This window comes from Myxine glutinosa, chromosome 11, assembly GCF_964187855.1.
Source record: "Myxine glutinosa chromosome 11, kmMyxGlut1.1, whole genome shotgun sequence".
NCBI classification, from domain to species: Eukaryota; Metazoa; Chordata; class Myxini; order Myxiniformes; family Myxinidae; genus Myxine; species Myxine glutinosa.
In genome coordinates, this window is record NC_136271.1 from 57,575,759 (window position 1) to 57,602,449 (window position 26,691).

Consider the following 26,691-nt stretch of genomic DNA (forward strand, 5'->3'; position numbering starts at 1 on the left):
CGTGCCTTGCCGCGCTCGACCCTGCAGGTCCGTCCCTTGCCGTGCCGTGCTAGACCATGCAGGTCCGTCCCTTGCCGTTCCGTGCTGGACCCTTCAGGTCCGTACTTTGCCGTGCTGGACCCTGCAGGTCCGTGCCGTGCCTTACCGTGCTGGACCCTGCAAGTCCGTGCCGTGCCTTACCGTGATGGACCCTGCAGGTCAGTGCCGTGCCGTACCGTGCTGGACCCTGCAGGTCCGTGCCTTCTTCGTGTCCTTGCCATGCCGGACCGTGCCGCTGGAGCGCCGTGCTGTAGGCCCTACCCGACCCGATAACACGTTTTCATTCGCGATTGTAACGCTCGTCTGCGCTGCGGCTTCCAAACCACAGTTTTTCAATTTCCGTTTCCCTCTTACTCCGTGGCTTCTGCTTTTGCAGCCGAACGAGGGAGCGAGTTCGAGTGCGAGTTCGGGGATTCCGTCCCGCCGGTCCCGCAGCCATGAGCGAGGAGAACCTGGCGGATCCGCCACCCGAACACGCGGCTCCCGCAGAGCTGGAGACCGACCAACGGCTCCGCGTGTGCGTGATGCGGGAGATTCTGTGCACGGAGCGGGACTACGTGCGGACTCTCGACTCGCTCATCTCGGTGAGTGCACTCTCGTCTCTGAGAACTTTGTACACCTACCGAGTACCTGCACGGTCCGGGCCACGGTGCGTGTCCGTCTGATCTAGGATAAAGGGGTCGCCAGGTTAGGTCCACCTGTACGACACGTGCATGACACGCTATCACTATAGGTTGCACGTTTTGGGAATGAAATGAGTTTTGGAAAGCTGTCAACTTCAGTGCGTTAAGTTAACAGAATTTACCAAAATTTACTAATTTGGTGATAAGACGACCTTGTGACGTCAAGGCCGTGCTCGCGATCAAATCGCAGAATTATCAGACACACCAGAAACGTCACTTGTGGGTTTTTCCATTTACCATTGACGGTTTTTGTTGAAGAGAAATTCACCAAGCACCGGGTAATACCACGTGAAGGCCACTCGGGGAGTTTTTGGACCATTTGGGTGTTCGCACACCTTGTACTGGTACGAGACTGCTGTCCAATGTAATTCATGGGGACTGCTGCTCCCGCTCAGATAATACATATTTATTGAAGGTTTTCTAGTGCTTTCTCCTATGAAGCGAGAAAGTTTGCAAAGAAAATTAGAGTATTTCCATTAAATCCAACCATCCGAAAGGATTCCACTAAAATAAATAAATAAACAAACAAGAAAGACGTCGTGAAGAGCACGATACTTGTGAAATCTCTAAAACGAATTTGACCTTAAAATAATTGGTGGTTGGATTCAATGACCGAATATGCAAATCCTCTAAAATTTCAAGTCAATCGGGTTAAAATTGCTGATTTTAGAAATTTGGCCTATGTTGACCTTTTGACCTTTAGACCTCAAAGATAATTGGTAGTTCAATTGATTGGCCTGATATGCAAATGCTATTCAAATTTCAAGTCAATCAGATGAAAATTGAGGATTTTAGAAATCTCACTGAGGTTGTTGACCTTTTGGCCTATGTTGACCTTTTGGCCTATGTTGATCTTTTGGCCTATGTTTATCTTTTGGCATATCTTGATCTTTTGGCCTGTGTTTATATTTTGGCCTTTGTTGATCTATTGGCCTATGTTGACCTTTTGGCCTATGTTGAACCTCAAAAGTAATTGGTGGTTGAATTCAGTGACCTGATATGCAAATCTTCTTCAAACTTCAAGTCAATAGGATGAAAATTGAGGATTTTAGAAATTGCGCCTAAGTTGTTGACCTTTGGCCTATGTTGACCTTTTGGCCTATGTTGGCCTCAATATCATTGCTAGTTGAATTCAATGACCAAATATGCAAATCCTCTTCAAACTTCACGTCAATCTGATGAAAATTAAGGATTTTAGAAATCTGACAAAGTTGTTGACCATTTGGCCTATGTTGACCTTTTGGACTATGTTGATCTTTTGACCTATGTTAATCTTTTGGCGTATGTTGATCTTTTGGCATATGTTGATATTTTGGCCTATGTTGACCTTTTGGCCTATGTTGACATCAATATCATTGCTAGTTGAATTCAATGACCAAATAAGCAAATCCTCTTCAAACTTCACGTCAATCCGATGAAAATTGAGGATTTTAGAAATTTGACAAAGTTGTTGACCTTTGGCCTATGTTGACCTTTTGACCTCAAAATCAATAGGCTTCTTCCTTATGGCAAACTTTACCGTTTGGTGAATTTTGTGAAGATTGGTTTGAAATTGTGTCCTGTAGGCAAGTGACATATAAACAGATACCCAAACAGACATCCAGACAGACACCCAAGCAGACACCCAAACAGACACCCAACAGACACCCAAACAGACAGACAGAATACCACACGCAGGACAACCAATATACTTGAAAAATCTCAGATTTTCGCACGTAACAAGAAAGATGTCGTGCAGATCATTATAGTTGTGAAATCCAAACAAAGAATAGTTGCCATGGAAACAGCAATTTGCCAACTTGGAAAATTTGACTTATGAAGTGTTTTACATGATGGAATGTTGTGCATAACAAATTTGGTTGATACATTTTCTAATTGCCGCATAATAGGTGATTTACATGTTTTGGATGGCATTGACCTTTGACTAATTTTGTCCAGATTTTATACACATGTGCTACACACGTGTACAAATAATCTGTGAAAGTTTCAATCTTATACCATGAAAAATTCCTGAGGCTTGGCAAAAATACAATTACAAAAATATCCCATTTTATTATTATGGGATGAAATTGTTGTCATGGACACCATTTGCTCTTTGCCACATGGGACTTGTCTCTTTTGCCATGGGGGGCTTTTTATATTCCACGTGGGATTTTTTCTATTCCACGTGGGATTTTTTCTATTCGACATGACACTTTTTATATTCCATGTAGAACTTTTTATATTCCATGTAGAACTTTTCCAATTGCCACTAACCAAGATGTGTAGAGCCTAAAAAAAAGAAAGATAAATAAATTAATAAAACAATTCTTTTTTGCACCTTCTTATCTTTGTACTGAGGTGGTTAAACCAACGGTGGGCCTTTTGATTATGACTGTTGACTCTCAAGTGTTATTGCAGAAGACCCTCAGCCAAAAGGTTTAATGAGGACTATAGCATCTTCGGGGACTAAAGGGTATTTGACGTCTTAAGGGTCTTAGGGTTATAATGGATCTAAAGGGTCTTAGTGGTCTTAAGGGCCATGGGTATCTTCAGGGTTTAAAGGGTATTAGTAAAAGGTCTTAAGAGTCTGTTGGATCTTAAAAGGTCTTTTGGGTCTAATGGGTCTCATGGGCCTCTGGGGTGTGAAGGGTCTTAGGGCCTAAAGGGTCTTACAGGTCTTTGGGGTTTAAAGGATTGTAGGGGACTATGGGTATCTCATGTTTACCTCTATCTCCACCCCCTCATCCCATCCCCAACCCCCATTATATCATAATCTATCTGCCCTTGCTCACCCACCGGTAGATTTGTCTATATTGGTTGTCACGTTAGAACGGCCTTTACAGTATATTTGTGTACCTCACGAGTGTTTGTAACATTGAATTTTGTTATTCTATTAATGGTATAGTATTAATTAGACTCGCCAGAGGAGGGGGTATTGCATTTGAGTCTGTTAGTTTGTCTGTTTGTCTGTTTGTCTGCACAGAATAAGAATGCTTTTCTCTGCAACCGTTGGTCCGATTGACAAGAAATTTTCACAATCGGTGCACCTCTGGTGGAGAAAATTGGGATGAATTGGTGGAGAAAGAAATGACGTCATCAGTCACATGGTCCTTGAACCAAAAATAAATTTGGAAAAAAAAAAAAATGATTATGATTGTCATGTCATCAAAATATAATTTTCTCTGCAACCGTTTAAACATTTGAACAAAAATCTTTTATAAATGATATCTCTTGACCGGCTTTATTGATCAATGTGAAACTTCAAAGTAATATAGTAGTCATAAAAAGGAATACGTGTTTAAAATTTCAATATGATTGGTCTTATGGTCTGGCAGACAGAAGTTGTTATTGTTTGAAGAAGAAGAAACTCTACTATGTTATCTTTTCCAGCCATGGAGTATTCAATATATCTATTAGTTATGTCCTGTTTGAAGTCAGTGGTATCCTGTCTATTAATTATATACTATCGGAATCGACCTTTCGACACTTTGGACTGCTGAGACCAATTGGACCTTTGAAGAACCTTTTAAGACCCTTAAGCCCACCAAGACCCCAACATACACTGAAGATCCTTAAATAACATGAAGAACCAGAGGACCCCAAGGACCCAAAAGACCCCGAGGACTCAGAAGACCCACAAGACCCTGAGGACCAAAAAAGCCCCAAAAGACCCTGAAGACTCCGAAGAATCAACGACCCCGAGGACTCAAACACCCCAATTACCCAAAAGATCGAAAAAAGCCATAGGACCATGATGGCCCAAAATACTCCGAGGATGCAAAAGACTCTGGGACTCAAAAAACCCTGAGGACAGCCTCATTCAAAAATATATATTTAAAATACAATAATAAATTCAATTTCACAAAGAGGATGTCATGTGTCACGCATGTTTGATGAAAGTGGGGTTCCACAAAATAATGGAAGAATGTACAAAAAACACCCCACAAAATACATTTCACAAACAAGTCCTGGTGAGGGTCTGCAATCTATGATTGCTCTTTCTTGTTACCCTCGCCAGAGGAGAGGGTATTGCATTTGAGTCCTTTTGTTTGTCTGTCGTTCCGTTTGTCTGTTTGTCCACACAGAATAAATATGATTTTCTCTGCAACCGTTGGTCCGATTGACAGGAAATTTTCAATATAGGTGAACCTCCTCCAGTATAATTTTAAAAATGATAATTGTGACGTCATAGGTCACTTGGTACGGGCGCAATCTTGGAAAAACCCAAATCTTTGCACCTCTATATCTCCGAAAGCGCTGCATAGAAAAAAATTGAGATATGGCTCATTGTAAAGAACTCTCCATGGGGAATAATATATGTTTAATGATGATGTCATAGGTGCCTCCATTATGACGTCATAATTCGACAAGTACAAAACTTCACCCGATGAAGATGAAATTTCTTGAGCGTCATCTATGGATAAATTGGTGGAGAAAAAAAATGATGACGACATCAGTCACGTGGTTCGGCCGCCATATTTGTTTGAACACAAAAACCTTAAAACCACTAAAAACACGTCCTGTCGAGGGTTTGCAATCTCTTATTGCTCTTTCTTGTTTGTGATTGGAATGATGCTGTTTGGAATGAAAATATAGAGAAATTGAGTTCAAAGGAAATGATGCAATGATTTGAGGGTTTCCACCCGTGACATTCACAGATTCAGCATTTGCAGTTTTGCCATTGACCACGTATAGAAACAATGAATCAGCTGTCCATGCCTGACATTCGAATGAAGGTGTCACAGGAATGTGGAATTTATTGGTTCATGGTTTAGCATTCGCTGGATTTTTTTGCCCAAGTCATTCATGAACTGGCTATCCATGCCTGATGTTTGACTAAGGTGTCACAGGAATTTGGAATTTATTGGGTCATGGTTTGGCATTCACCATTTCCACCTTGTCTATTTGCACCTGTGCCCTGCTCATGCATAGCATGGGTATATCGCTTGTCCTATACAACTTTATAACTTAGCACTAACCTTAACCATAACTGTATAACCCTAAACCTATAATATTCACCCTAAACCTGCAACCCTCACGCTATAATCCGATATCACGAACACTAATCCGAACCTGAACCAAAGCACAAATCCTGTAAGCCTCACAATTGAACCCTATAACTCTAACACTAACCCTAATAATAAAATAAAACTATAATCTGAACCCAATAACCCTCACCCAAACCCTAAGCCAATAACCCCAACTCAAAACCCATAACTCTAACCCTAAAAACTCTTACCTTAACTCTAACTTGATAAACCTAAGTTCCTAACTCTAACATTATAAAACCCAACACCAACAAAACTGCAACAACAAAAATCAAAAACAAAAATCAACTCTTGGGTTCCCAGCTTTTGCAGATAGGAATGAGTAATAATTCATTTGTTGGTGCAATCCCAAATGCTAATGAAACATATTGTTACAGACGCGGTTTTGGATGTTAGTTTACCGAGCGGTTTGGTATGACCGCGTCTGCACAGTTTACCCGATTCCACTCGAACGTTGGCCAAATCGCGCTATGCTAAATCAATTAAGGAAAGGACACAACGGCTGGGTTAAATGACACGACACCAGGGGTACAGTTCTCAAGACCTCCGGAGGAGGTTATAATATTTGTATGCAGAACATTTAGATTACAAGGACAAGAGGTACAGCATAGGAAGGTAGGCACTTAGACACACTTATCTTAATCCCGACAGACCACAGATAAACGGGACAAGACTGACTCACACAGGGATTGATGGCAAGGAAGGGCAGGTAGTCGATGGACAGCACAAGGTGCACCTTGGCTCAGGGACAGGATAGCGCGGTCCAAAAGATGCAGGGAGGTATCGTCGCGCTGGAGGTGGCGTCTGGTTCTCTTCAAGCTGGGGGCGCATCTGACGTCACCTCCGGTCAGTGGCTGCGTATATCCAGCGGGGAGTGACACGCCCTCGGCTCGTTAGCTCCGCCCCAGATGGAATCGGTCCCCCGCTTCCATTGGGTGCGGGGGTTACCGGGCTCCGCCCTTGACGAGGAGCTGACAGGGAGCCCCTATTTGGTAACCCCGTCGAGCACATGGGCAATGGCGGCTAACCAAGCCGGAGTGAGGACGCACACTCCCCGCACGCTGTTGTTGTAGTTGTTGTTGTTGTTGTAGTTTCATGAGGAAGATGGGAGGAGGTATGGGGAGGTCCTAAACTCACTACTGGTGCCATACAATCACATTCTGGTGCAACGAAGAGTCAGAATTAATGGAAACGAGTCCTTAACTGACATAGACTAAGAATAACTAGCAAGATGTCCTATCGTTGTCTACGTGAGATGCGGTGAACCTGGGCACGACATTTAATGGGGGAAAAAGGGGAAGGTCGGGGCTACAGAGTGTTGTTTACAGACAATGGGACTAGGGAATGGGGGATTGGGGATAGTTGGGGAGTATTGGGGAAATAGGGGAATATTTACAAGCGGATATGGATGGAGGCCAAATCCCATATCCGCAACATTGCACCCTTCTCTACCTCGGGGCGTCCCGACCCGATAAATCTTTACCTACGTTAGTGTGGCACTCAGATGTAGTTCCCTCTACTATTAACTCTACCCTGAGTGCGACAGTTTTACAGATATTCACAAATGAGTAAATATGTCCCCCTGCGACGTTGCACCCTTCTCCTCACAGAAACACACCCACAGGATAACCGAATCGCGGAAAGAATTCTCAAACTAAACATACAGCCGGTAGGGAGCATTATTTACACAAGACTACGCTGATATTTACACTACGATCCAGGACCTGTTTTTGGAGGAACACATGCAGATGTTATGCATAGAGAGAGCACGCATGCCAGCATCGATACACCAACCCACGAGTGCTCTGTGGCCTTACGGCCTTTAATAATGTGCAGAGCACCCCTTGCAAGCACCAAAAGCACCACCCCATAACACAGTCAGCACCATCCGGTGCACCAATAAAGTGTTCAACAATCACCGGTGGTGTCGCAGCCGGCCGATGTTCTGCCGCTGGTCTTGCCTTCATGTGGTGCACTTGGCCTTCTTGCTTCTGTATGTAAAAATAAAGAAAGGCGCCAACCGCGTCCATTTCTAAATTGTGGCCGTCAGGGGGCCAACTATTAGTGGTTCACCTGTATGGCATAGGTGCCACGTTGACCCATAGGTCCATCACGGGTGGTGCTTGCCCGCAAAAGAACTGCGGTCCATTGTGGGTGGCCACAAAAATTGCGGTCCATATGGTGTATCGATCCCGGCAGCAAGCAGCGAAAGTGCAGGCCCACAACTGCGGAGCCAGCACCTCTCTCTCCTCTCTCTCTGCCCCAAAGCCAGATCCTCGGAGGTGGGAGACAAAAGAAGCAGACAAGTGAGTAAGGTGGTAAGGGCGCAAAAGTGCACGCAACATTAGGTAATGCACACTAGGGGCACATGGGAACCAGGTGAGACAGGTACGTTCCTACCGTACGCCCCCCCCCCCCACCAGGTAACCTACATTGCCCCTCCCTTACCCCTTACTGTATCCACAAAACACAACACTACCCATAAACATCTACTTTACAAATCAACAAACGTCCCTACTGTCTTCCCCGTTCCTCCCATAAACCAAATTCGTCTTCTCTCCCTCCTAACCAATCAAATTTGCCATTTTCAACTCTCATCAAAATTTGCCATCTCCAACTCAACATCAGTCCCTCCTAGGGAGGGAGAGATGGAATCACCCCAATGTCTCATCCACGTCGTGATGCGTCTCACAAATCCAACAGCAATTCTCCTTTCCTGCACACAGAACAAAGAAAACACAGGTGTGGAGTCATCATCACCACCTCAGGTAAGTGGCTGCGTATGGTGCGACAGGTTCATCAATCCTAACTATTTCCTAAATGACTTTAACAACTTTACATTACCCGGGGTCTTTCCCTGCCAATCCATTGGCCCTCTTACACTATGGGTTCTAAAAACCAATTCCCATTGACCAAACTGTGGTGCTTTTCAATTTGGGGTCTCACTCCCCCGATTCATCTCCCGGTGCCCTCGCACAATTTCTGGGCCGCGACGTGTAGCTCTCCCAGCCGGTCTACCCACCTGCACACCTCCACCACTGTAGTTGCCTCCGAGCTTACCTGCTCCTTACCCTAACCTAACTACCTGGGGAAGGCCCTCTGGCGCTCTCCCCACTCGGTGCCCTCTCTGGCACTGGGCTACCCGGGTCCGTCCTCCGGATCCTCGGGCCCCATCCACAACTCTACCGGCTCCCAGAGCCCACCTGCGGCCTCACCTGGCCGACATCCTCACCGTGGTGGAGTGCCCAACCAACTACACACACTAACAGGCTACACGCCCAGCCATTTCCACAACACTAATGCACCCATCCACAATACCATTCTGTCACCCGCACCACAGATGCCAATATCCAACCACAATTTACCTGTACCCTCTACCTAACACTTACACTACCCGCCCCGGGTACTCATGAAAGGGGTCCACTCTTCCCCCATCCACACCTTCGCACCATGCACACCACTCCGTACCACTTACTCCAACTCTCTCCACACCACTCATTCTCTGCTCCATGTATTCCACACACCTGTACTTGCACACCTGTGCTCTCACACCTGGTGCCACCTGCACCCTTGTCTCTCCAAGCGCATTCGCGCTGATCCACAACACTCACTACTCACACACTGCTCCACACACCTGTCCAGTTGCACACCTGTGCAATCACACCTGTTCAATTCTCACACACACGGCATCATCTCAGCTAACTACTCCCTTCTGAAACTTGCGCTTCCCAGTCGTCCCTTTAAACTATTGCGCTCCCTCGTCATTATCATCCATACTAATCTACCTGCGTCCCCACTACAGGTATCAGTCACTAACTAATCTTAACGTTACCTAATGTCATCTTCGCTAGATCCCTAACAATATAACCTAACCCACCCGGGCTAGTTTTCACTGCCATACACCCCATAAACTATAGCTCCTTTGCCCCCCATGGGAAGGGTGGCAGGGATGCCACCCTTTCCCACCGGGCCCATCGCTCACTACCAATTTTGCACATCAAATTTCAACAAATTAAAAATTTGCCAATCACTACTCATCATCTGCCAATCATTACTGCCAATCCCTTGCCAGTCATCAAATTTTGTTTTTCTCTAATTTTGGGGCCAAAACACTATCCTCATCACACAGTCTACTCACTAATGCCTCTCGGTGCGCCAATTCCTGTCCAAAGCCCGGCTTCGTAAAGCCAAGCCATGAATGCGGGTTGTTTGGTGCCAGCGGCTGGACGCGTCCGGCACTCGGTGCAGGGACGGGGGCTTACCCGGGCCGAGATCCCACGCACCACCCCGGCGTGGAGCCATCCAATGTCCCGATCTCGACCTGCCGGAATGCCTCAACAAAAAGTGGTCGCCATGACGACCCTTCCTATCCAGCCGCCCGCTCCGCCTAGTGGAGCACGGACGCGGCCGTTCACAGCGAGGCCCAGCGCGCACCGAGGGCCCGATTCGGCTAAAAGTCGCTGTAACCTCTAACCCGGTTACCTTCGATGCCTCACCTGCATGCTTACACCCCGCAGCCCGTTCCTTGCTCACACATCCAGCCGTTTCCATGCTCCTCGTCGTACCTTCTCTTACACACCCAGGTACACTCATTCCACTCACACCCTTGGTCACACACCTGACCACCGAACACCTTGGCACACATCCGTCGCTCGCACACCTCACCAACACACCTCTTCGCGCCCCTTTCTCGCTCACCTCCTCTGTGACAATCACAGGTGTGCTCTCACTCGCACACCCAACCACATGCCTCACTACCAATTCCAGCGTGCATTTCCACACACGCTCTACCATTCCAGGTGTGCTTCCTTTCTCACCTGCCACCACCAACTCACGCTCCGTGTCACTCTCACTACTCTCACCACCACTCTTGACGACGCACTCACCCTTACTCCCGACAGCGCACTCTTTCCTCATGCACCTGTCCGTTACACACCTTTCCCGCGCACACTCTCCCGTTACACCCTCTGTAACACTTACCACACCGCGCTTCCATGTGCTCCCTCGCACACGCGCTACGACCGACTCACTCTCGCCAGCACCCTCACTCCTTGGCACGCACTTTTTCCTCACACACCCCAGAGTCGGACTTTCTCGCACACCTCCTTTTTCGCACACCAGACCTGTCGCACACTTCACCAACGGCCTCTCACGAACACCCGGGTCCATCTCGACCCCCAAGCTCATTAAATCACCTGGCGCATCATACGCACGACCATATTGGTCACCACTTACACCGGGTCCTCTTCCTCTTCGCTTCTCCTCCATCACCTGCGAATCCCTCATCCGGTTAATGAGCACATCATCACGATCCAAACACAGACTTTGGACCAATTCTTTTATCTCCTCTTTTATCTCTTTCTTATCCCCTCTCCGTCGCTTCTTAATTTCGCTCACCCCTTCTTCCACTTCTTCTAATTTCTGCTTCACCTCTTTTATTCCCCGGTACGTCTCCTCAAGCTCGTCCTCTAAGGCTACCTTGACCGTTTCCATGTGCGTCCTCACCTGCTGGTCCTTCGTCTCCATTACCTCTATCACCTCGTCCAACCTCGTTGTCAGTCCCTCACGTACCATCTGACATTCCCTCTTCGTCGCTACCAAGTCATTTTTTAGGTCATTTTGTGTCGCTTTTAACCCTCCTATTACCGCTGTGTTCTTCTTTACCTGGTCCGTTAGTTCTTTTTGTCCCTCTGTCAGTTGTTCTACTTCCTGCGTCAGGTCCTCTATACCCCCTTGCAATTTTACAGTCCCCTTTCTCACCTCCTTCTCCATGCGCTCCTTACAGTGCCTCACCTCCTCGCGCACTCCTCCGACCTCCTCACTCACCCCTCTTCTGATCTCTTCTCCCATCACTTGCATCTCCTGTCCAGATGCCATCCTCATCTGCTCCATTTCCTCCCTGTGAGCATCCAGTTTGGTTTCTACCCCCATTCTGACCCCCTCTATCTGCTGCCCCATTTGTTTAACTTCCCTTTCCGCTTGGTCCCTCATGTCCCTCAATTTGCCTTCCATCCTGTTTTCTAACCCCTCTAACCCCTCTTGCATCCCTTCCATTTGATTCTCCTGGGCAGCCATTCTATTTTCTACCCCCGTTAACCCCTCCTGTATTTCCCCTAATCTATTGTCTAACTTCCCAAATTTCTTGTCTAATCCCTTAAAATTATTGTCTAACCCCTCACCGGTACGCCTCGCTTCGTCCCTCATTACCCCCAATTGCTCACTCTGAGCCCTCGCTTCGTCCCTCATTACCCCCATTTGGCCCTCCAATCGCTCACCCAATCGCTCACTATCAGCCCTCATTTGCTCACTATCAGCCCTCATTTGCTCACTCTGAGCATCCATCCGATTCCCCAATTGCTGACTATTAGCCCTCATATCGTCCTTCTGCAGGTTGAGGGACACCTGCATTTGCGCCATAAATTGCTCCATGAGGGCCTGCATTTGGGCCATCCCTCCCACTTGTGCAGCGGGTGCGGCCGCCGTAGCTATGTGCGAGGCGCCATTTTGCGCGCCCGCAACCTCGTGCGCAACGACGCCATTTCGCGACCCTGCTACCCTCACTGCTTCGCTCTCCTCTTGTCCCTCAATTTGGTCCTGGATCGACCCTGCCTCACTCTCTTCTACCGGAACCCAGCCGTCTTGGTCTGCCATAGCGCGACTTTCAAAATTCGGGTTTTTATTTTTTTTTGTAAAACACAATTAAATTTCGCTGTTATAATTTCGAGCGCGTGAAATGCGCTCCGGATCGAATCCCACTTCCCGACACCAAATGTTACAGACGCGGTTTTGGATGTTAGTTTACCGAGCGGTTTGGTATGACCGCGTCTGCACAGTTTACCCGATTCCACTCGAACGTTGGCCAAATCGCGCTATGCTAAATCAATTAAGGAAAGGACACAACGGCTGGGTTAAATGACACGACACCAGGGGTACAGTTCTCAAGACCTCTGGAGGAGGTTATAATATTTGTATGCAGAACGTTTAGATTACAAGGACAAGAGGTACAGCATAGGAAGGTAGGCACTTAGACACACTTATCTTAATCCCGACAGACCACAGATAAACGGGACAAGACTGACTCACACAGGGATTGATGGCAAGGAAGGGCAGGTAGTCGATGGACAGCACAAGGTGCACCTTGGCTCAGGGACAGGATAGCGCGGTCCAAAAGATGCAGGGAGGTATCGTCGCGCTGGAGGTGGCGTCTGGTTCTCTTCAAGCTGGGGGCGCATCTGACGTCACCTCCGGTCAGTGGCTGCGTATATCCAGCGGGGAGTGACACGCCCTCGGCTCGTTAGCTCCGCCCCAGATGGAATCGGTCCCCCGCTTCCATTGGGTGCGGGGGTTACCGGGCTCCGCCCTTGACGAGGAGCTGACAGGGAGCCCCTATTTGGTAACCCCGTCGAGCACATGGGCAATGGCGGCTAACCAAGCCGGAGTGAGGACGCACACTCCCCGCGCGCTGTTGTTGTAGTTGTTGTTGTTGTTGTAGTTTCATGAGGAAGATGGGAGGAGGTATGGGGAGGTCCTAAACTCACTACTGGTGCCATACAATCACATTCTGGTGCAACGAAGAGTCAGAATTAATGGAAACGAGTCCTTAACTGACATAGACTAAGAATAACTAGCAAGATGTCCTATCGTTGTCTACGTGAGATGCGGTGAACCTGGGCACGACATTTAATGGGGGAAAAAGGGGAAGGTCGGGGCTACAGAGTGTTGTTTACAGACAATGGGACTAGGGAATGGGGGATTGGGGATAGTTGGGGAGTATTGGGGAAATAGGGGAATATTTACAAGCGGATATGGATGGAGGCCAAATCCCATATCCGCAACAATATCAATAACGGTAATGAACAAGAATGCATGTTCTGTCAAGTGGGTGTAAAATGAAAACAAAACAAAAACTGGTTTTCTTTCTCTTCTTCTTTTTTCTCCAATTTTTTTGTATGGACCCTCTGTTAATGTCTTGGAAATTACGCATGGAAACGATTAGACTAAATACATGGTTGGCATTCACCGTTTAGAAACAATTGGACTAAATACACATTTACATATCCTGGAAAAAGGCTTCTTTCTTGCCACCTTTCCACAGCTTTGTGAAGTGAACAGGATATTATTGATTGACTAACGCTGACCCCCGTCTCGGACATAAAGCCTTGCAGATCTTTCAAAGTCATTGTTGGATTTACAGTGGCATCCCAAACCGGTTTCCTGCTTGTCCGGCTGCTAAGTTTGGACAGGCGACCTGATCTCGGTCGAGTCTGGGTGGTATGATACGTCTTCCACTTCTTTACGATGGATTTCATCATACTCAAAGGGATAATGAATGACATTTTAAATCTTCTTATAACCCTCTCCTGAATGGTGCTTCTCCACCACTTTATGTCTGACTTCTTTGGAAAGCTCCTTGGTCTACACATCTACCTTGTTAGTTGACCAAGTGAGTTGCACCTTAAAACTCCTTAGATAAATGGGGAAGCTTCATTTTTAAGTTAAACCACTGTTTGCAGGTGAAACCTATTACAGTATTACACTTATTTGGTAACCTTTCAGATAAAAAATTTGTGAAGACTCTTTATATTATATATGCCTTGCATATATACTCTATGTACCCAATTATATATACTCGATGTACACAATTATATGGACTCTATATACATGCCCTTGCAAGGCCTGTGGTGTGTTCTACTTGACCTCCCCAATCATTCCTGCCAGTGAGTGACATTGAACCTGTGGGATTACATTGTGCAACCATGGTAGGCTTGGTGATTTCTTTAATGGAGTCTGGAATCAGAAAGCCCATGCCATCACTACCAACATTCAGGTAGACTTCCCAGAGGGAGACACCTTGTGTGGTCTAGTTGCTTCTTAACACCTATGGGAAGGTCATATCTGGGTCAATGCCCAGGGTAAGTTTTAAATGATGATATTTACGATTAGTAATCTTTGGGAGGAGGTGCTGGGGTTGGGGTGGGAGTGGGAGCTGTATGGGTTGCGAGTGCCGTTGTAAATATATATTTTTTTGTTTGGTTCCGTGGCCACAAGAGATATTATACCAGATTGTTGCATCTATTGGTAAAAGGATAAGCATTTATTTGTCCATGTGCGTGTATGTGTCATTGATTGTTATCTTCATAATCTGAGTTTCGGAAGGTGGAATGGAATCCTCCTTTGTTTCAGTGAAGGATTGCGATTCATGGGCTAAGTGGTGATGTTTTGTTGTTCTCAGAGTTTTGTTCCAAGAGCTCTTTACAGGATCGTCACTGATCCCCGGACAACCTCCAACTGTAGTTCGTTTGTGGTAATGCTCCCAGGGATGGTTTGTATGATCTGTGTAAGGCTCTTCTTTATCATTCCCATTGTTCCAATTATCACTGGTACAATTTTGGTGCACTTAAGCTTCCAGAGTCTTTTCACTTCATTCTTGAGGTTTTGGTATTTGGTCATTACCTTGATTTCTGCTTTATTTATATGAAAATCACTGGGTATTGAACCCTCAATTAGCAATGCCTTATTACTCCCGCCAGGGAGTAATGCATTCGATCGTGTGAACAAGATATCTGGAAAAGTTTCGAACGAATTTGGACGAAAGTTGGTGGGATGATTGCCCTTGGGATAAGGAAGAATTGATTAGTTTTTGGTGAAGCTCAGGATATTATTCCGGATCCAGGAATTTTTTGAAGGATTGTTTATCATTGGAAGATAGGGCTCATTTTTTTTTAACATTATCTTCTATATATTCTATATTTAACATTGTGATATGAAAATAGTTTTCATATTTGTTGTAAATGTAGTTTAAACTCGTGGTTATGCGTTAGAGCGGTGTATTTTGCTAGCAGCGTCGTCTTCAAGGTTCTCTTTCTTTTCTAATAAAGACATATTCTGTCATTTTTAAACAACCAAAGTGTGTATTCGGTTTCCCCGTTTCATAAAATGTATCGTTTGATACGTATAATGCTTTAAAACTGTTTTTTTTTTGTTGTTTTATCCTCAGAAGAGATATCATTTACCTCAGCGAATGTCAATCGCAGTGTCAGTATTTGATGAACTTATAAAGACTTAGGTGACTTATAAGTGTGACCAGCATGTGCACTGGATTCTTCCCAGAAGAATGAGTGGTCACATTAGCTTGTACGCCTTAAAATGAGCGAGTTTTGTTTTCACGTTTGGGCCAGTTTTACATGTTGTATCCCTAAGGAATGAAACGAACGTTTTCCTGGCTTACAATTTTATTTGAAGTCACACATGCCTCAAAATACACTCACTTATATAGAATTGAACGCTGAATCCGAAAATGTAAGTGAAATTGCCTTGTTTTTTTAAACATTATGTTCTATATATTCTAAATATATATCTGTGCAGTGTCTGTCTTGTGTTGTCTTATCTTGTGTTGTCACTGAACTACTCCCTCAAACTTTTGTGAAATCGTACTATTCCAACTTGACCCACGGCGGGAGTATGCGCTCTACTGAATGGCGTTCTAGTTTTCTATTTTGTATCTGAGTATTAAGTCCAGGCTCAGTGCGTTTTCTATGGTGGGTCTTGTACAGCCTGTGGCTGCTGGTTGCATCATTTTATTGAAGCACAGCTGCCGCTGATGCAATGCCTCTCTATAACCAGTCCTCTGGTACTCATTTTGCTAACCTCGGAAACATGACTGGCAGAGTCAACCCACCTGCTGTTAATTCAACAGTGTGTCAGGAGCTCAAAATCAAGGCCCTAAGATCTCAAACCAGCCACCTTAACCGTTCAGCCAGTTCCAGCCTTTTTGTTTTCTATGTTCATGCTGTAGGGGATCATTAGGTTGTACATGAGCATTATTTCCTTGTTTTCAATGATTGCTTTTGGTTCATGTTCCCATGAGTTTTCTGGAACTGGGATATTGAAAGTTTTGCAGATGTGCCAGTGGATTACTCTACATACCTTGTCGTGCCTTTGATAGTACAGCTGTTCTGACATGAGTTTTTACATCCCGATAGGAGTGGCTTGTGCTTTCTGTTTCTACCTTGCAAAACCTACACTTGTCTGATTAACTCAGTCCTGCCATCTTCTTAAAGCCATTCGTGTAGTGTCCATGGTCTTCGGAATTTATCATGATTCATTCTCTGTCCCAGTTGAGCTGACCTCTTCTTAGCCATTCCAGTGATTCTTCTTTGTCTATCCCCAATCTGTCCAACTCTTTCTTATATTTCCCTGCTATTTTGTTGTTCTCCCAGTTGTCACAATATATATGTTGTTACTTCATCTTGTATTTTCCTTTTGTCTTTTTTTTTATCGTTGGAACTGTATTTATTGCCGTCTCTGTTTGGTGCGTGACATCTTCTATTCGCACCTGTTTTTTGTAAGGTGAGTGAGAGATACCTTTTCTGGTTTGTTGTGTTCATGCTTGTACACAAATTGTATTCGGTCGTCTGTTGAGCTTTTGTCGTACTCTGCTAATCCGACTGTCGTCGCTCTGTGCACTTGATTGAGTTCCATCAGGCCACCACCTCCTTCTTTCCTCGACAGTTCCATTCTTGGGATGCACTGATTTTTGTAGAACGTTTTGTGGATATTGAGGAGTTTCCTTGTTTTGATATCTAGTTTTTTGATTTCTACTTGTGGCCAGTTTACTCTTCCGCAGCTGTAGTGGAATAGTGGCATTGCTTGTTGGTTTATGGCTTTGATTATGTTCCTTGGGGAGTGGTATAATTATCTAGGCCAAAATTCCATTTGGATGTTGTCAGAGTACCGATTCACTAATTTCAGTTTTTTGTGGCAATTTTTCATCATTTGGTGCAAAGAGTTTAAAATTATCCATGTACGGTACATGTGTACCTTTTCTTGTACCTTTGGGCGTTTGTTATAACCACTCTCTCTGCTCGCTTGTATTAACAGGAAATGGTACGAACCCGACTCTTTTCATCCATGGATATTTCTCGTATTCCAATAATTCCATGAGTCCGATTTACATTTAGGACCAGAACAATTATGGTTAACAATTTTTCAAAGTACCACTCTTTAGTCTAAATGCAGAAAATATTGTTTAAAAGACGATTTGAATGATAGATTTTGCGCCAGCAATGACAGGTTAAAAGTGCCCGGCGAGCCAAGCTGACTCACTGAAAATGCACACACAGCGCATGCGCAAGAGGCCTAATTAGCATTCACTCGTCATTTTGAACGTTTCCTATTGAACAAAGAATGACAACGTTTCGACCAGCAACCCAAAAACAAAACGTGTCTCTGCTGCCATTTCTCAAATGTGAATAAACAATTCTAAACTCCCCTTTATTAACCCAAACAAGGGGGTGGGCAAAGCCGGACCCACCAATCAAAGCTGTGTCCAGAAACTCAAACATCACTTTCGACTGTTGGCAGATTAAATCAAACAGCTTGTGGCCGCTGATGCAGTGGAGCCTTTGCACGTGCACGGTTTAACGACATTCGCAGTGTGTTTGGGGTTGATATTCTTCTGGAAAACAAAGCTGGTGCCAATTAGCCTCCTTCCTGATGGGATGCCATCCATGGTGGGTTAGGATCTGTGTGTACGTGTCATAGTTCCTTCAATTCTCACCAAATCACCAATGAAAGCGGAAATACATCCCCAAACCTGAACAGATGTACACACATATCCTTATACTTCTCAACATTCCTTCTTCCGACTTCTCTTTGTTTCAAAAATTTCAAACTTTGACTCGTCACCCCAAAGTACTTTTCTCCACTGATTAGCATCCCAACTCTGATGTTCTTGGGAATATTTCAATGTCTTGGCTTTGTTATATCTCGTGTCCAGGTGGGAGAGGTCAAAACAAGAAAGGTAGGACATAGACTAAGCAATCTATATATTACATATGCAAATATGCTCCAATATCACTTCCTTTCCTCTTTTACGTCTATATCCTCGCATACTTCCTTCTCCTTCTTTCTGTTTTGAAATGATGGGAAATATCTCTGTGACTGTATGTGTCTGTGTGTGTGTGTGTGTGTGTGTGTGTGTGTGTGTGTGTGTGTGTGTGTGTGAGTTGGACTAATCCTTCGCTACCTTACATCAACACCCGCTAGTGTACTGGTTCCGATCTAGGTCCGCTACTGGTACTACTGGTACTGGTCCACTAGTGTACCCGATCAATGAACTGGCAGACCAACCAATGGCGATGATGGTTTGGAAGGAACTGAAGCGTTTTCATTTCTGCCACTGTCGACTTGGGCTCAATGTGGCCTCACTAACCCAGATGGGCATGTTCCATAAATCAAACCGTTGCTGAACTATTGCATCGGTCGTTTGCAATCAGTCAGTCAGTCGTTGCTGTCGGAAACCTCCGGCATTACTTCTTCCATTACTCCTTTAAATCCCCCAATAATTCCCACATTCATGTGGGGTCGGGTGGGGATAACTTTCGTCCCAAGTCTTACACGAACCGGCTGGTCAGACCTGACATTTGTAGGTGTCGCAAAATGGTGATGGTAACAAAAACACACCAAGATAATGACGTACTCGGGGTCTTTCCTTAGGCTGGAGGAAAGAGTGGACAAGAGGTCCACATGCTAGATGATATTAAAGATGGCTGTTCTAGTTCCTCAATTATAACGTGTCTGTTTCCTCTTTTTTTGCTTATACATTGTTGACAGCCGGACAGCTGGACTGTACAAGTTGCATGTTGTTTAAAATGGATTGCCAACTCACATTAACACTCCTCCATTATGAACCTGGCAGTTATTGAGTGTGAGGGAGAGTTATGACCCATGGTGGTGAGAATAGTGCAGGATCATTTGGTTTGATCGGAGCCTGGTGCTGGCTTCATGGTTAAGGTGGTTCGCTTCGGATTTTACCGTCCTCATTTCAAGCTGCTGTGCCGTTCATTAACACCAAGTGTGGTGACTCTCAGCCAGTCATCCTTACGAAGTCAGCAAAATGATTTGCAACTTGTTGAAAAATAAGGCATTCGTGTATCGTGTCACAGTGGTGCCCCACCCAGGATTGTGCCATATCCAGGATTGCGCCACATCTGGGATTGTGATGCCACATCCAGGATTGTGCCACATCTAGGATTGTGCTGCCACATCCAGGATGGCGCTGCCACATCTAGGATTGTGCTGCCACATCCAGGATTGCGCTGCCACATCCAGGATTGCGCTGCCACATCCAGGCTTGCGCTGCCACATCTAGGATTGCGTTGCCACATCCAGGATTGTGCTGCCACATCTAGGATTGTGCTGCCACATCCAGGATTGCACTGCCACATCTAGGATTGCGCTGCCACATCCAGGATTGCGCTGCCACATCTAGGATTGTGCTGCCACATCCAGGATTGCGCTGCCACATCTAGGATTGTGCTGTCACATCCAGGATTGCGCTGCCACATCTAGGATTGTGCTGCCACATCCAGGATTGCGCTACCACATCTAGGATTGCGCTGCCACATCCAGGATTGCGCTGCCACATCCAGGATTGCGCCCCATCCAAGATTGTGCCACATCCAGGATTGTGCCACATCCAGGATTGTGCCCCATTCATGATTGTTCCCGATCCAGGATTGTGCCCCATCCAGGATTGTGTCCCATCCATGATTGTTCCCGATCCAGGATTTTGCTCCATCCAGGATTGTGCCACATCCAGGATTGTGATGCCACATCGAGGATTGTGCCACATCCAGGATTGTGATGCCACATCTAGGGTTGTGCGGCCACATCCAGAATTGTGCCACAACCAGGATTGCGATGTCACATCCAGGATTGTGCCCCATCCATGATTGTTCCCGATCCAGGATTGTGCCCCATCCAGGATTGTGCCCCATCCATGATTGTTGCCGATCCAGGATTTTGCCCCATCCAGGATTGTGCCACATCCAGGATTGTGATGCCACATCTAGGATTGTGCCACATCCAGGATTGTGATGCCACATCTAGGATTGTGCTGCCACATCCAGAATTGTGCCACATCCAGGATTGCGATGCCACATCCAGGATTGTGCCCCATCCATGATTGTGCCACATCGAGGATTGTGCCCCATCCATGATTGTTCCCGATCCAGATTGTGCCCCATCCAGGATTGTGCCCCATCCAGGATTGTGCCCCATCCATGATTGTTCCCGATCCAGGATTTTGCCCCATCCAGGATTGTGCCACATCCAGGATTGTGATGCCACATCTAGGATTGTGCCACATCCAGGATTGTGATGCCACATCCAGAATTGTGCCGCATCCAGGATTGCGATGCCACATCCAGGATTGTGCCCCATCCATGATTGTTCCCGATCCAGGATTGTTCCCCATCCAGGATTGTGCCCCATCCATGATTGTTCCCGATCCAGGATTTTGCCCCATCCAGGATTGTGCCACATCCAGGATTGTGATGCCACATCTAGGATTGTGCCACATCCAGGATTGTGATGCCACATCTAGGATTGTGCCTGCACATCCGGAATTGTGCCACATCCAGGATTGCGATGCCACCATCCAGGATTGTGCCCCATCCATGATTGTTCCCGATCCAGGATTGTGCCCCATCCAGGATTTTGCCCCATCCATGATTGTTCCCGATCCAGGATTGTGCCCCATCCAGGATTGTGCCACATCTACGATTGTGCTGCCACATCCAGAATTGTGCCCCATCCAGGATTGTGCCCCATCCAGGATTGTGCCACATCCATGATTGTGCTGCCACATCCAAGATTGTGCTGCCACATTCAGGATTGTGATTCCAAATCCAGGATTGTGATTCCAAATCCAGGATTGTGATTCCAAATCCAGGATTGTGATTCCAAATCCAGGATTATGCACATCCAGGATTGTGCTGCTAGCTTGGTGTTGGCTTAGCGGTTAGGGCGCCCGCTTGGGATCCTAGGATCCTGGGTTTGAATCCAGGTCGATCGCTGAATTAACGCCAGGGGGGTTGACTCAGCATGTCATCCTTCCGAGGTCGGCAAATTGAGTACTAGTTCACTGGTAATTCCCTGTGTGTCGCAAGAGGCGACTAACAGGGTTGGTGGCAGGAAGGGCATCTGGCCGTAAGAGGATCAATTGCTTCAAAAAGGGGACGACAGTGCCCCAAAAAGGCCAACCCCTGCTCTGCGGGGAAAAATGGCCTCCAAAGGTGGTTCTTCCTCTTGAGGATTGTGATGACACATTCAGGATTGTGATGCCACATTCAGGATTGTGATGACACATTCAGGAATGTGATGCCACATTCAGGATTGTGATGCCACATCCAGGATTTTGCCCCTTAGCGAATAGAGACAGCCTCGGCAGCCCTATGATCCTAATGGCACAAAAGGAATTGCCTTTATTACCCTCGCCTGAGGAGAGGGTCTTGCATTTGAGTCTGTTTGTTTGTCTGTTTGTCCGCACAGAATAAATATGATTTTCCCTGCAATCGTTGGTCCAATTGACAAGAAATTTTCACCATAGGTACAACTCCACGTGTATAATTTTTAGTGATAAATATGACGTCATATGTCACGTGGTATGGGCGCCATATTGGAAAAAACCGAAAAACTTTGCACCTCTAATCTCTGAAAGGCCTGCACGGAAAAAATTGAGACATGGCTCATTGTAAAGAACTCTCCATGGGGAATAAAATATGTTAATGATGATGTCATATGTGCCTCCATTATGATGTCATAATTCGACAAGTACAAAACTTCATCCGATCAAGATGAAATTTATTGAGCGTCATCTAAGGATAAATTGGTGGAGAAAAAAATATAGCGATGACGTCATCGGTCACGTGGTTCGGCCGCCATATTTGTTTTAACACAAAAGCCTTAAAAACAACTGAAAACACGTCTTGGAGAGGGTCTGCAATCTCTGATTGCTCTTTCTTGTTTTCTTGTTTATTTTTAGAACATTTGACGAAACATGTACAGCATCGAACATCTCACGGAATGAGCCAAATCTAGCGATTTGTGAATTTAATTAAACTTCCGTAATATCTCGAATTTCATTTGGTTTATTTTTAAATTTACTTATTTTACAACTCCTGCATTTTTTGTCATGTGGCAAAATTTTCTCTTCCCACATCATTGTCCTTTTCCTGGTCTTGCAGCCAATAAATAAATAAGACAAGGAAGTGCATGTCATACGAAGAACTGGAGCTGATATTGTGCAATATGTTTGGTAAATATTTGTTTCAAAATTTTGCTGTTAGTGTAAAAACACTGAGCAGTTACTGAATGTGTAAGGTTGGAAGTTTTAAAATTGAGAAATGTTTGGCAAGATGCCTGACCCCTAACCCTGTATATTCTCCTCTGTCCTGATTAAATATGTTTAGTATGTCCTTGTATCCACCTGCGCAATGCATAGCAGAGGACAGGGTTTGAGTGAGGAGGACAAGACGTACCTTACAGAAAGATGGGGGCAATATTACCACCTTCTCAGGTCGCTTCTCAATCCGTATAACCTCCTTGGTCCTGGTTACATGTCCCGTATCCTGAATATTCACATCCGAGAGCTCTGACTGATGGTTGAGCAGGAGGTTCGAGTTTGTATGTGTGTGTGTGTGTGTGTGTGTGTGTGTGTGTGTGTGTGTGTGTGTGTGTGTGTGTGTGTGTGTGTGTGTGTGTGTGTGTGTGTGTACCTTGCACCTCCTTACTTTATTTTAATTAGAGAATCCTAAAATAAATTTGTGGTCCTATTTAACAGTTTGTACATTGTCAGATACAGCCAGAGCTGTGACAGACAGTAACGTGAAGTCACAAGTGTTTTTTTTTACAAAATACTTTTACTTCGTCTGACAGAGCAAGCGTACTGTGGGTTCTATATGAATACCCATACCGATACCGAGACTATGAATACCCAGTGGTCCAAGACCGACCTCACCATTCACAAGTCTCAGCATGCTGTAAACATCGCGGAGTGAACGTCACACAGATGCAAACATGCACATGTCTGTACAAGTCACAATCTGGTTTCCATTCTAATAATCGGCTTTGACACCCCCGAGTCGTACAGAGTATTGTGTTGATATCGGTACACCATTTTGTTACTGTGTTTTGTACAACCTCTGGCACGTACATAACAACTGATTACATCACCCTAATGCCTCATGCACGACACCCTGCTTCCTGCACTGCCAAGGGCCCTTCGACCCGAATCGGTGCCATTGCCATTTACAGGTTGCTCCTTGTAAAAGTGCAATATCAAATCAATAATGGCAAACTTAATGGAATTCTCAATCCTACTTTTGTGCAGCACTCTTCCTGGGACTAAGTACAGAATGGTTTATTGAACCGCAGCTGCTTGTTTATCACAACAACCGATTTGATTTTGCCTTTTCCTGTGAATAATCTGGTTTCTGTGCTGCGGAGTGCTTATCGGGTTCAAGCATATTTCCACCTGCTTACCTAACCTTCCTTTATACCTCTTGTAGACCTCTCTGGAGAGAATGAGACACAGCGCCATTCTTAAGGTGGACAAGAACATAACCGAGGAAACGGCACAGGTGAGATATCCACCTGCTGAAACCAAAAAAATGGTGGATCAAGGTATATTGGTATGCTTCCTGCTCCCCTCTGAGCACTTAGCTGCTGGGATACCAGATTCAAATCGCATAGTGTGTTCATCTACTTAATGAAAAGTAACCGAATGTCCTCGTCCTCCAAGTGATGCATGTACAAGCTCCTCACCAAGCCTCAGATAACTGTTAATGATGAGAAGAAATAGAGATATTTGCTTGACAGCTTTTCTGTGCAATAGCACGAGTGGTATAACTTGAGAACTCACCAAAACAGCACGTGGTAACATCACGAGTGGTATAACTTGAGAACTCACCAAAACAGCACGTGGTAACATCACGAGTGGTATAACTTGAGAACTCACCAAAACAGCACGTGGTAACATCACGAGTGGTATAACTTGAGAACTCACCAAAACAGCACGTGGTAACATCACGAGTGGTATAACTTGAGAACTCACCAAAACAGCACGTGGTAACATCACGAGTGGTATAACTTGAGAACTCACCAAAACAGCACGTGGTAACATCACGAGTGGTATAACTTGAGAACTCACCAAAACAGCACGTGGTAACATCACGAGTGGTATAACTTGAGAACTCACCAAAACAGCACGTGGTAACATCACGAGTGGTATAACTTGAGAACTCACCAAAACAGCACGTGGTAACATCACGAGTGGTATAACTTGAGAACTCACCAAAACAGCACGTGGTAACATCACGAGTGGTATAACTTGAGAACTCACCAAAACAGCACGTGGTAACATCACGAGTGGTATAACTTGAGAACTCACCAAAACAGCACGTGGTAACATCACGAGTGGTATAACTTGAGAACTCACCAAAACAGCACGTGGTAACATCACGAGTTGACATCAAATGTTAACAGCACCTTTATTAAACCTCATTTATTGGCATTACTAGTGCCATTCAAAATGTACTCAGAACTAGATACTCCCAATCGTCCGAGAAACACCAAAATCTTTCTTTCTTTTTTTATCATGCTAGTACAATTTATCTATATATATATATATCTGTGCAGCGTCTGTCCTGTGTTGTCCTGTGTTGTCCTGTGTTGTCTTGTCACTGAACTACTTTCTCAAACTTTTGTGAAATCGTACCAAACTTCTGGAATGCACATATCTCTCCCGTCGGTATGTCCTAAGGGTATTTTTTTGAAAATTTTTCCAATTTTTTTTTTTTTTTTTTTGGAATGTTTTTGTGAATTTTTTTTTTCAACTTCAATTGTTTATAAAATGTGATATCACGTATATTACAAATACATTTGTGCAAAATAATTGTTTGAATTATGATTGGTTTAAACCATGACAAAACAGCAACTCGGGTACAGTCATTTATCTATGAATCTACACATCTGGGCAGTGTCTGTGTTGTCACTTAACGACTCCCTCAAACCTTTGTTTCGGTGGTTGTGAAGTGTTTTTAATAACTGTTGTGGTGGTTTTGAATCACGTGATGGTGAGGTATTTTGAATTATGTGGTGGTGAGGTGTTTTTAAATCACATGGTGGTGAGGTGTTTTGAGTTACGTGGTGGTGAGGTATTTATAATTACGTGGTGGTGAGGTGTTTTGAATTACGTGGTGGTGAGGTGTTTTGAATTACGTGGTGGTGAGGTGTTTTTAATTTCGTGGCTGTGAGGTGTTTTTTTATGTGTTTTATGGCTGTGAGGTGTTTTTATTACTTGTTTTATGGCTGTGAGGTGTTTTTAATTTCGTGGTGGTGAGGTGTTTTTATTACGTGTTTTATGGCTGTGAGGTGTTTTTATTGCATGTTTTATGGCTGTGAGGTGTTTTTAATTTCGTGGTGGTGAGGTGTTTTTATTACGTGTTTTATGGCTGTGAGGTGTTTTTATTACGTGTTTTATGGCTGTAAGGTGTTTTTATTACATGTTTTATGGCTGTGAGGTGTTTTTAATTTCGTGGTGGTGAGGTGTTTTTAATTTCGTGGTGGTGAGGTGTTTTTATTACGTGTTTTATTGCTGTGAGGTGTTTTTAATTTCGTGGCTGTGAGGTGTTTTTATTACGTGTTTTATGGCTGTGAGGTGTTTTTATTGCATGTTTTATGGCTGTGAGGTGTTTTTAATTTCGTGGTGGTGAGGTGTTTTTATTACGTGTTTTATTGCTGTGAGGTGTTTTTAATTTCGTGGTGGTGAGGTGTTTTTAATTTCGTGGCTGTGAGGTGTTTTTATTACGTGTTTTATTGCTGTGAGGTGTTTTTAATTTCGTGGTGGTGAGGTGTTTTTAATTTCGTGGCTGTGAGGTGTTTTTATTGCATGTTTTATGGCTGTGAGGTGTTTTTAATTTCGTGGTGGTGAGGTGTTTTTATTGCATGTTTTATGGCTGTGAGGTGTTTTTAATTTCGTGGTGGTGAGGTGTTTTTATTGCATGTTTTATGGCTGTGAGGTGTTTTTAATTTCGTGGTGGTGAGGTGTTTTTATTACGTGTTTTATGGCTGTGAGGTGTTTTTAATTTCGTGGT

The 26,691-nt window shown here is 44.9% G+C and overlaps 1 protein-coding gene across 1 annotated transcript in view; it reads left to right on the forward strand.

The window, feature by feature from the left end:
- Positions 1-417: 417 nt before the first annotated feature.
- LOC137436690 (phosphatidylinositol 3,4,5-trisphosphate-dependent Rac exchanger 2 protein) overlaps positions 418-26,691 on the forward strand; it is a 139,990-nt gene continuing 113,716 nt past the window's right edge. Inside the window, exons 1-2 of the mRNA XM_068130688.2 lie at positions 418-623; positions 24,106-24,177. Of these exons, the coding sequence (XP_067986789.2) occupies positions 477-623; positions 24,106-24,177 (219 nt within the window). The 5' untranslated portion in view covers positions 418-476. The remainder of the gene's footprint in view (positions 624-24,105; positions 24,178-26,691) is intronic.